We start from the raw sequence: 12449 nt of genomic DNA, 5'->3' as shown, positions 1-12449 counted from the left end.
TGGCCAAGGTTTGAAAAGTCAAAGCAATGATAGTGAGCATTATTGTGTCCTCACATAATATGCACATTCCAGGTCACACACATACCTCTTATTGCTGAAACCTTGTTCACATCAAGCGTCATAAGTCCTTGTACCTTGTCTCCTGTAGCACTGTTCAGTAATACGTCCTTAGGGAACAAGGCACGAACCAAGTAACGAGCTGCATATTTGGGTTGTGTTTTCTGTCTGGCTTTCACCAAAAAGCTTCCAGGGACTTTGATATTTCTAATGGGGTCCCCAAGAAATTCTATAATTGATTAAAGACAATAATATATTAACATTTTTATATAATACAAAAAAATTACAGAGGGTCTGGTCTGACTCTTTCCCAGGCCATCCAAAACTAAAATAAATGTTTTACCTAGAGATTAAAGCGTTTGTTACCCCAGCACTTCATATTCCTGATATGTGCATGCTGTACCATGTACTTGTATGAGAAAGTATCCTGTTCTTTTTGTATTGCTTTCTTTATGTGAAATCCCTGGTGTTCCTGCCAGTCCCTCTGCTTTTCTATGAAAACTGACCACACTAAGCAGGAGAGCACATCATGGTTAGTTCTCTAGCTATGCTGGGAACTCAGTGTGCTCTCCTCCAATGATCAGACCTGTCCTGACATGTTAGTGTCACAAAGTACTAAAATCAAAGACAGTCAGGCAATTAGCATTTTCAAAAGGAGGCCAATAATGGTCCCCTCGATTTTAATAAGGCCCCTTTCACACTGGAGGTGCGGTGGTGGTAAAGCGCCGCTATTTTTAGCGCCGCTTTACCGTTGGATTTCTGGCGGTATTCAACCGCTAGCGGTGCAGTTTTACCCCCCGCTGGCGGGCGAAAAAGGGTTAATGCCGCCTGCAATGCGCCTCTGCAGATTCACATTGCCGGCGGTATAGCTGCGGTTTCCTATTGCTTTCAATGGGAAGGAGCGGTGGAGGAGCGGTAAACACACCGCTCCTTCACTGCTCCAAAGATGCGGCTAGCAGGACTTTTGGAGCGGTCCTGCTAGCACACCGCTCCAGTGTAAAAGCCCTTGGGCTTTCACACTGGAGAAACAGCAGCTGCTGTTTCAGGTCGGTTTGCAGGCGCTATTTTAAGAGCAATAGGGCCTGCAAACAGCCCCAGAGTGAAAGGGGTTCAAGTCTAAATATATAAAATCAGCACAGAAAGTTCCAGTAGTTAAGTCCCTCAGTTTATAATATCAGGGGAAAGCTGCAACGGTCTTTTTTCACTATCACTGTGTTACACCAACTGATGTTCCTGTTACTAGGAATCCCTGAGTAATAAAAGTGTTGGTTCACAACCAATAGCATATCTGCCTACAGCGGTAATTGGGTGTCACAAAAGTAGTATTTGAGTAATGAAGCTACCAGAAGCTAAGTTAGCGGCTGCTCAGCCAGCACTCCCATAGCTGCTGAAATTGTCCTTGCTAACAAAGAGCTCTAATGATGGAGTGCAAGTATCATCAGCTACAGCCGCCACTTCCAAAAACCCAAACTTAGGGGTCATGTTTAGTAAAAACCTGAAAAGTGAGGATGAGGGCAAGATACTTACAGTAAGTAAGGTTGTATACACCAGTCAAATGACCTATTAACACCAGACTATGGATGATTTTATAAAGTGGGATGCACCCATGCCCTACAGATATGCCCCCCTGTACAGAGTACTTTACAACTCACCATAAATTGGGACCGGTTGAACTGATGATGAAGGTAATTCCTCACTTATGATAACATTTCTCTTCACAGTTACATGAGGCACCAACACAGGCTCAGTTTCTTTCATATTTTCTTTTGTTGGTTTGGAACACACAGATGATGCAGCCAGAGGAGTAGTAATGATGGGTGGCGAAGCACAAGTGCTTTCAGGTAAGCTTTCGATCTTTATGTCTCTGTGGTCATTGTTTGTTACACTGAGGACTTGATGCAAGGAGCGAGTTGACACAATAGTTGGTAGAGGTGGACTTAACCTTTGAGTCTGTTGAGGGTCCCTTAGAATTGCTCCTGAATGGACAGATTTAAAGGCTAGGCTGCCCTGGAGATGCATGTTTTCCTCTTCCATCTCCTTGTTTGGAATGTTCGGTGGAGGCTGTGCAATTTTCGTGGTGAGAAAGCTTTGGTTTAGCTTGTGTAGTCTCAGTTTTGCTTGAGGTATGGCATGAGGACCTCTTGGGGAAAGGTTAAGCGGTCTCTGGAGGTATAAACAACAAAATAAGCTCACCACATAAAACTAAAATAATTTTAGAAAGTCATCATTAATTTCCTGTGGGGATATGGTTTCTCAAAGTCAAATGTGGAAGAAAACACACATGGAGACACTCAGTATGTTATAACTGCATAGGTCTGAATCAGGAATACAAAAGCTCAGCTTCCCCTGATGTAACAGAAAGCCTCCCTATCCTGTTCTGTTAATTAATATGTTTATCAGGGTAAGCAGAGACACAATACTATGCAGGTTTTCTGGTCTGGAACTGTTCTATGGCAAGGAATGGAAGTAAAGTGTGTTACTAGGTTGTATTAAAGTGTTGTAAACCCCAGACATGAAATATGGACAAAGCATATCCATATATAGTGTGTACTTGTCTCAATCCAGAACACAAAGTGTCATTTTTGTCTGCTGCTTTGTTCCTTTGCTATCAGCGTGAATCATTTCTGACAAGTTTTCCGGACACCAAGAGAAAAAAGGGTGACAGGGGAGGGGGGTTAAAGGGGTGTATCACTTCCCTCTAATTAGCGCTACTCACTGATCGTATCTTCAGCTCCCCAGCTTTTCCGAGCTGAGAGATCCTGTGTAAGTTCTGCACTTTGAAAGCATGTAAGGAAAATATGTCAGCAGATAAACAGGTACAACTTATATAGTGGGTTTTGTTTCACCTCTGTGTATCACCTGAGACCAGTCATTTCACTGGGTATACAGTACGTGAAGGTTTTAAACCACTTTAATTGATTTCAACATGTACTGGTTATAAACCTGTTTTTTAATTACAAACCGTTTATATAAGCATTCCTTATATAAATAAAGATACATTTGTTTATTACTCATTAAAAACCGTACACGCAAATAAAAAGTTTAATTCACCAAAAGGGCTGTTACATAATCATTACATAAGCAGCCAACAACCTCACCCACAAAACCTATTATTTCCTGACTCTAGTTCTGACCCCAACCCAAATATAAGCAGCAAAATTCAAGATAAATTGCAAGGTGGAGCTTACGTTATTTTATAGTTTTCATAGAAATGTTTAATGTGTACTTCTACTTTTGCAGTGAAATTTAAGAAAACTCCACTTTGTTTGTTAGGTGTTCCCATTCACACAGCATACCAAAAAAAAAAAAAAATGTAATATTCCTTACCTTTTAGATCAGACCTGGGCATTTTTTGGCCCTTTGACTGTCCCTATCCACCCCTCGAGTGGTCAATGAAAATAGAAATCAAATGTACAGTAAATAAGTGTATGTCATGCAATCAGTACAACTGCATTGCTTTTATTTTTACGATGACTGCTATGTTTTTTTTTTCTAATTTACGTATGTGCGTGCGTGCTTATGCACCATTGGAGATGACGTCAGCCGAACTTACGCATCCCCCCTTCCCCAGGGCGTGTACACTGCTATATGACTCTGAGGAAGGAGTGTGGGTTCCCTATATCCAGGCCAACCAGTCAAGATGGCAGAGGCCCTCATTGGTCTGCCCCTTCTGAGTCGCTTTGGTCATGTAGGAGGGGCAGCGTCACTTCTCGAACAACTGGGGCAGACCATGGGAGGTATGCAACAAGGATATGATGCAGATGAGGGAATGCGAGGAGGTGTTGCAAGGTCTTACTCTCTACCCCACAGATAAAGGGCGGAGCCTATTCCCCCACTAGTCAGTCTTAACTTGCAGGAATGATATCACACACCTAGGACGTGTATAACAGTAGAGGGAAGATATAAACACCCTCATGGGAATCCCATACACAGGCTGCTCTGCTAACTATATGTATGTATAGCCTAGCTTACCATATAACATGCTTGGGTTGGTTCCCAATATGGTATTTTATATTAGTTTTAAGGAGAAACCTCTTGTCTAGTTATGTGCACCGTATACCTGGGATATTTAATTGAGCAAAATTTGGTTCTACCTATTGGTTTGGCCCTCCAGAACAGTCCTAGTATTTAATGTGGCCCTTTGGGAAAATGAATTGCCCACCCCTGATTTAGAGGTTTTTGAGGAGGAGGTGTCATGGTGAACTGCAGGGTTTTTTGAACAATGATGCCCCGTACACACGGCCGAGAAACTCGACGAGCAAAACACATCGTTTTGCTCGTCGAGTTTCTTGTGAAGCCGCCGAGGATCTCGGCGAGCCAAAATTTCCCATTGAACAACGAGGAAATTCTCTATTTCCTCGCCGAGATCCTCGTCGGCTTCCTCGGCCAAAAGTGTACACACGGCCGGGTTTCTCGGCAGAATTCAGCTCCGAACGAGTTTCTGGCTGAATTCTGCCGAGAAACTCGGTCGTGTGTACAGGGCCTGAGAGTGAACCTGTCCCAAGTCTGTCAGCATTAACATATAATGCATAAAGCCCAGCCTTAACAATTTTAAGCCATTGTTAAGACAAAAAGCATTTAAATATAATTACAATTGATAATAAAGTTCTGCCTGCAGAGTACAGACAGGGTTAATTATAGAAAACAAAGCTGCCCAGCCACTTCATAAACAAAGAGAAGTATGTAATATTTGTTTCTTGCTGAAGGATCTAGAATCTGCAATTTTAAAGTGGTTGTAACCCTAAAAAGAAAAAAATATTCTGTTCCTTTAAAGCATGTTAATTTGCATAGTGCTTCTGCGGCATAATCTTTCCTTTTCTAAGCTGTAAAAAACCTGGTTGATCCTGCCTGTTCCTGTGTCCCTGAGTGACCTCACAACGGTAATCCTGATTACTGTGGTCAGTTTACGTGCCTATGTCATCCCGCTGTTTTCCTCTTTCCCCTTTCCCTCCCTGCCTGTCAGCTCCTGTGTGTGAGCTGCCCCTCCCCTTCTACCACTGTTCCGAATGGCAGTAAAGTTACTGCTCACAATTACTGCCAGCATCTCTGTTAGGACAAAATGTTCTATACAGTATATTTGCTTTTTTTTTAATTCTTCTTTTAAATGCCTTATTTCACTTCGCTGACCTGCGGTCACATTACCGCTCGGCAGAGGTGTTCACAAATTGGAGAAAGAGAGCGGCACACTGATCGGAGAGGTGAAAAAAAAGGTATTTAGAAGAAGCACATACACTGTATAGTACATTTTGTCCTAGCAGAAGGGCTGGCAGTGATCGTCGCACTGCCTTTACAACCCCTTAAAGTTATGCTCTGTGAGACATGTAACAAATATAAACTAGATGTTATCCCAAATTGGCTGCAAAAGTCAAAATACACTTTAAAGGTTAACATGCAACATCATCCTCACCTAGGTAATGATTAAGGCCCGGTTCACATATGAGCCGCATCCGTCGCACAGCAGGGGTCCGATGCGTCCTGGTTCACCATTTCAGGTCCAATTTCACCCTGCATTTTGGGCTGAATTCGGACCTGAACGGACCAAATAAGGTACACATTTTTCCTGAAAAACACACCAGACCTGCTGCGGAGATATGTGAACCAGCTCCATAGAGAGCCAGTCACATTCTCCTTTTTTTGCGAATTGGACTCGGGGGAAACCCACATCCAATTTGAATAGGTGTGAACCCAACCTAAAGAAATAGTAAAAGGTAGCCACAAAAAAAAAACATTATTTGTTTCCCCTGCCCTTTTTTAGTGGAGTTCCAGTTTAGTGTAATGCTTTCAATTGTAAAAAAAAGAAGCAGCTGAATCTTAGATAAAATGATAGTAATCAACAAGTTTTATGAAACATAAACTAAAAGCATGCATTGTGACTTACAGGTTTTAAGTGTGATTTCATCTGAGCATGGTGCAGCTCAAAGACTTTTCTCTGGAGAAGATCCATCTTCTTGTCTAATTTCTGAACTATGTCATACATTGCCTAAAAGGACATAAGGCCATTAGAAGTTAGTATACATTTCCAGCTATACATATCTAAATAACACCAATAAACACTAAATAAAGAATAATTCATGTTTTACATTTTGGTATTCTAAACCCATTTTGTTCTATGTATAATTTCTAACTATATTTGTACATACGGCAGCTGAATTTGCTTATTGCACAGGAGAGTATTTATAAAAAAAAAAATGCAGAGATCTTTGTCCTGACAAATAGCATGTACACTTGTTATGTGTGAATGGGGACAAAATCAATAGGCCATTTTCTTTCCAGAACGAATGGTATTCTTTATACCGGATCGGGCAAATTCAGAAAAGACCACAAATATGGTCTTGAGAGAAAAACGGCTGATAACGTTTGTTGTCTGTTTCTCCTGTGCATGTGCGCTGCCATCTCTCATTTCTTCCAATTAACAAAATTGTACTTCACCAGCATAGAGATTCATTCCAGAATTAAGAGCTTGTGTGCTTGGTGCTACACAGCCTCATCTAAGATTCCTCATAATCTACTCCCATTACAAGACAATATCCCTACTCTGCTTGGCTAAGCATGCTGCAGAGTCAAATCTCAGTGGAGCTGGAATTGATAAATATGTGGATTAACAGGGATGCTAACGGAGGTCACTAGAGCACACTAGGAGCAAGCCAGGTTCATAGTGGTACAACACGACAGTTGTACGACTGTGAATCTGACTTTGCCCTGCGACTTCATGTCTGACTTCAGTGAACGGGATCTGACTTTGATCCCGACAATACCAGGCCCTTTGCGTCTGGTATGAATCTTGACGAGGAACCCCAAAAAGGGTCCTCAGATCCCAGCCCCCCACTCTATGTGAATGAGTATGGGGTACATTGTACCCCTACCCCATTCACCCCAAAAAAGTGTCAAAGAAATAAAACCAGCAATCAGGTTTTTGACAAAGTACTTTAATAAAGCAGCTCCATTGTCTCTTCTCCCTCCGAATTCTTCTCCCTTCGGTAAGGGCTTTATCCTCCGGTTCTTCTCGCTGTGCTGATGTCTTCTTCCTCTGATTCTTCCACCGTTTTTTCTGTCTGCAATCTTCTTCCTCCAATCTTCTCCTCATGCTAGCTACCGCTATAATTGTTAGCTGCGAGGTGTGACATTACTTATATAGCCATGGATTGTGGCCATCCAATGACGTCATCCGGAGACCCTGCCCACTTTTAACGTCACCTCCGAGGCATGATGGGGCGGTTCATATTTTGGAGTGCAGAATGATCAGCATTTAGACTGGCCATAGACTGTTCGAATCTCGGCCGTTTCTGCAGGAACCGGCCGAGATTTAAACCATGTATGGGCAGGCTTAATGTGCAAAATTGATCGATCGATCAACTTGGGTACAACCAGCCTGTCGGATTTACTTTGCGATTATCTCTAGCGGCTGCTATATCCGCTAGTAATAATGACGCTCTTCTCGACCGCCCAATTAATTGCTCAGTAGTAGGGATTCCCCTGCCAGCACTGTCTGATGGGGGAATAGTGCGAATTTCTTCTGTGCAACCTTTGGTTGAAAGAAAAGGAATATGCATTGTCTATGGTCTTATGATGAAAGACTCAAGAGAGGCTGAGTGGTTTAGCAAAAGACAGCTTGGAGGGGGTGACAATACTAATGTCCACAAAAATGCTTGTCTGTCCACAACATGGATTAAAAGAGGAGTACATCTCTGGCAGATCAGTGCATATTTTTCTGTACTTGTGGGATATTTAAAGAGATAAAACGTGTAAATGCGCATGAATTTTTCAAAAAATTTGTTATGACATATGTGATCAAGTCAGTGGTCTACAAACTGCAGCCCCAGATTGCCTTTATCCGGCCCTTGAGACACGGTTTCTCCCACTGATCCGAGGCACTATTCCTCCCACTGACACCAACAATGAGGCACCCTTCCTTTCACTGACACCAACAGTGAGGCAGCATTACTTCTATTGGCATCAACAATGGAGCATTATTCCTTCCGCTGACACCGACAATGGGGCATGATTCCTTCCACTGTTACCAATTCCTGGGCATAATTACTTCCACTGATATTAACGATTGTGCACTTTTTTCCATTGACAACAAAAACAACGGGGCATAATTACTTCCACTGACACCAGCAATGGGGCATCTTCCACTGACACTATGATTGGGGCACTTTCACTCCCACCAAGATAAACAACCGTGCCCTATTCATTCCATTAAAAACAACAATGGGTTAATATTCCTCCCTCTAATACCAATGATGTGCCACTGCTCCTCCTCATAATGACCAGAGGCGCTATGTAAATTTTTTCCTCCCACTGACGCTGGGGCATTTTCTCCTCTCACTGGTGACAGTCCGCCCCCCCCCCCCCCCCCAGTTTGAAGGACAATGAACTGGCCCCACACATTCAAAATTTGTGCTCACAAAAAAAAAAAACTGTCATTTCTAAATAAACGTAAAATGTATCAAGTTAACAGAATATTCAGTCAGAGTACACCTATAAGCATACAGGAATCAAGGTTTGCTAAATATAAGTCTATTACAATTTTCTTGATAAGATTAAAACAGAACGCTGAACAAAACAGTTTTAATGACTGGTAATACAACCATAAATACAGGCATGATCATTGGGGCTTAGGACTCTCAGAGGCCAAGGAAGTACCGGTATGCACTGACTGAAGGGGACAATGGGGGTTATTTACTAAAGGCAAATCCACTTTGCACTACAAGTTCAAAGTGCACTTGAAAGTGCAGTCACTGTAAATCTGAGGGGTAGATCTGAAATGAGGGGAAGCTCTGCTGATTTTATCATCCAATCATGTGCAAGCTAAAATGCTGTTTTTTACTTTCCTTGCATGTCCCCCTCGGATCTACAGCGACTGCACTTCTAAGTGCACTTGTAGTAGAGTTGCCTTTAGTAAATAATCCCCAATGTCTTCATAAAGAATTGCTTTAACTGTACTTATCAGATTAATTTTGAAAACTGTAAGTGAATGGTTTCTGTACCTGGCAGTAGTACAATACATCTGTGAGCGAAGGCTGGTGATCTCCAGAGTAAGATATATCTGACTTGACACTTGCCTGTTGCCAAAAATATAAATGAAATTATTAGTAAAGAAACATCTTTGTAGCTTAAAGTGAACCTTTGGCCTTCTAATTGGTACCAATCTGCCAGTGGTGCTTTAATACAGGCATCCCCAAGTGCACATTTCTCATACATGTAACCTGCCCCTTCAGGCTCACCGTGTCTCTGAACAGTAACATGACCCCATTACTCTGCAACTAACAGAAAGATGTGAACACAGCATGAGAGACGTGGTTCTTGTTTCCAATAATAAAACACTCATAACTTGAAGAAGAAGTAGAGTGTGTCTATGTACTGGGAGGTGCCTGCAATAATGTTCTGGATTACTGCTAAATAGAAGGCTACAGTTACAGTATGCTTTAGAGAAAAGTTAATAAATATTGCTTAAAAGTAGAAATATCCATACTCGCCTCCACTTTCCACTATTGACAGCTGCCTAATGTCGATTATAATGCCTCGTACACAAGATCGGTTTTCCTGACAGGAAAACTGCCATGTTTGGCCATGTGTATGCTCCATAGCAGTTTTCCCCCCGACAAGAAAACTGCCCGCAAAAAAATTAGAACCCGCTCTCTTTTTTCCCGTTGCGATTCCCGGCGGTCTTTATGCCGTCGCGAAAACCGCTCGTGTGTATGCTTTTCCGAGGGGAAAAAAAAGGCGCATGCTCAGAATCAAGTATGAGACGGGAGCGCTCGTTCTGGTAAAACGAGCGTTCGTAATGGAGATAGCACATTCGTCACGCTGTAACGGACTGAAAAGCACAAAGACTGAAAAGCACGAATCGTCTCTCACCAAACTTTTACTAAAACAAGGATCAGCAAAAGCAGCCCAAAGGATAGTGCCATTTCAATGGAACTTCCCCTTTATAGTCCCGTCGTCCGTGTTGTACATCAACGCGCTTTGGTCGGGCGGGATTTGGCATGAACGTCTGTATACAAGGCAGGCTGGAGAAGAATCACGTCGGGAGAAACTTTTTTTTTTCCTAACAGGAAAACCGGTCGTGTGTACAAGCATAACACTGAGAACTGAACTATCACATGGCTGCTGATCATTGGAGCACCTGGGTGCAGAGGGGGCAAGCATGGTAGGCTCTGTATCTCAGCCAGGCACTGGAAGGTGAAGCAGCCAGTCATCAATCAGACTGTGAGGTGAATCCAAACAATATTGTCGGGATCTTTCCTAAGCCTTACACAGCTTTGCCCTGTCAGCTAATAGCAAAAAATAGAAAAACCATAAATCAAGCGCTGAATCAAAAAAACATTTGTGTCCAAGCAATGATGAAAGAAATGTAATGTAATGTTATAGTGCAATAAACATTACATTTCTTTCATCATTGCTTGGACACAAATGTTTTGATTCAGCGCTTGATTTATGGTTTTTCTGTTTTGCTCACCATTTTTCACATCACTCCTAATGTGCAATACCATATAGCTGCTCATCGATGCCTGGCAGAATCTTCTATGCATTGTAGCCCATTTCTGACAAATTTTCCATTTTCTATTTTTTATTCCTAAAACAACCTTTCCTGTCATTGGCGCCAAACTTGTTTTGTTGTTTGTAATAGCAAAAAATAACCCATTCTATAAGCCGACTCTCAGTCACAGGAGTACACAAGTAAATGCACTCCTGTGATCCACAAGTAACGCATGGCCAAAAAGTTTTGGCAATGCTTCTCTTTTTAAGCACAATTACATTTTCTGTTTAAATCTGCTAAATACATTTCAGATGCATCAAAAAAAGTGTGCAAAGTCTTACAGTTCATTTTCATTAGCAAGCCATATCAGCCTGAGTAGAAAAGCCTGTCATCTGCCAGTATGCTGCAGAGAAGTACCCTTGCTCTCTGTGTTCAAGGAGTGTTCTCTCTGCACAATTTTGACATGCTTCCTTCCTGCAGAGTCAGAGCTCTCCACACAGCTGGAAGTATGGGTTTGGCTGATTGCAAAGCTTTAGGTCTGACTCAGCAGGAGATGCGTTGAACCTTGGCAGAGAGAACACTTCGTCCATACAGACAGCGGCACACTGACAGGGTATACAACCTTTTCTACTCACGCTGTGGGTTAGGGCCCTTTCACACGGGATGGATCCGTGAAGAACTGCCCTGTGAACCTCCGCTGAGCCGGCGGATGACAGGGCGGTCCCCGCACAATGTGCAAGGACCGCCCTGTTAGGCCCGGTACACACGAGCAAACATGTAAGATGAAACCGGTCCGTCGGACCGTTTTCACCATACATGCCTGCCAGAGGGCTTCTGTACGATGGTTGTACTAACCATCATACAGAAGTCCGCGCGTAAACAATACGCGGGGCGTGTCCGCGTCGTCGCCGCGACGATGACGCGGAGACGTGGGCGGGCCTGCCATTTAAAGGCTTCCACGCATGCGTCGAAGTCATTCGACGCATGCGAGGGACGGCGGGCGCCTGGACATGTACGGTGGGTCTGTACTGACGACCGTACATGTCCGAGCGGGCAGGATTCCAGCGGACGGTTTTAAAACACGTCCAGGAATATTTGCCCGCTGGGAAAAGGCCCGGCGGGCAAATGTTTGCTGGAATTCGGCCCGCTCGTGCCTACACACGACCGAACATGTATGCTGAAACTGGCCCGCGGACCAGTTTCAGCATACATGTTTGGTCGTGTGTACGGGGCCTCAGATCTCCGCTCTCCCCTATGGGGGGATCGGATGAACACGGACCGCTTGTCCGTGTTAACCCAATCCGCTCTGCAGATGGATGGAAAAATAGGGGTTTCCTCCGTCTGCAGAATCGGAGGATTGCGGACACTGATGAGATTGGGTGTCAGCGGATGTTTATCCGCTGACACCCGCTATCTCATAGGGATCAATGTATGTCCCCTTTTCATCCATAAACGGATGGATGAAAAAGGGCCTTACAGATATCATACTGAAACAAGATGGACATTTGAAATAGAGGAGAAAGGGGGTGAGAAAAAAAAAAAAAAATTCCCCAATCGCAAGCCCTTACCATAAATCTGCTGCTGCCTGAGAAAGAGAACCGATGAATGATTAATTCACATTATCAGTAGTATTTTTTACATCTGTGGTCACTGTGATTGGTCATCACAGTGATTACAAGGTACAGAGCCACTGGAATCAGCTCTATACACTGTGTCTGGGATCTGGCTGCCTGAAGCACTGTGCAGATTTCTGTAGTGAACCAATCACAAACAAATATGAAACAGGATTTATTGCGGTGCTGTGAACACAAACAGATCACCTTCCAATGTTATTAAGTTGAATTTTTTTATTTTACTCTGGCTTTATAGCTGGTTAGGGATTTAAACCAATAAGATACATGTTTAGTAA

At 43.0% G+C, this 12449-nt stretch overlaps 1 protein-coding gene across 1 annotated transcript in view; it reads right to left on the bottom strand.

Annotated features, from left to right (window-relative positions):
- BEND2 (BEN domain containing 2) overlaps positions 1 to 12449 on the bottom strand; it is a 36126-nt gene that overhangs the window by 14063 nt on the left and 9614 nt on the right. The window contains exons 4-7 of the mRNA XM_040336883.1: positions 9048 to 9122; positions 5936 to 6037; positions 1710 to 2220; positions 86 to 286 (exon numbers count right to left, since the gene is read on the bottom strand). Of these exons, the coding sequence (XP_040192817.1) occupies positions 86 to 286; positions 1710 to 2220; positions 5936 to 6037; positions 9048 to 9122 (889 nt within the window). The remainder of the gene's footprint in view (positions 1 to 85; positions 287 to 1709; positions 2221 to 5935; positions 6038 to 9047; positions 9123 to 12449) is intronic.

Source organism: Rana temporaria, chromosome 2, assembly GCF_905171775.1.
Source record: "Rana temporaria chromosome 2, aRanTem1.1, whole genome shotgun sequence".
Taxonomy (NCBI): Eukaryota; Metazoa; Chordata; class Amphibia; order Anura; family Ranidae; genus Rana; species Rana temporaria.
Note: the sequence above shows the minus strand (reverse complement) of the source record. Positions and strands in the feature narration are given on the sequence as shown.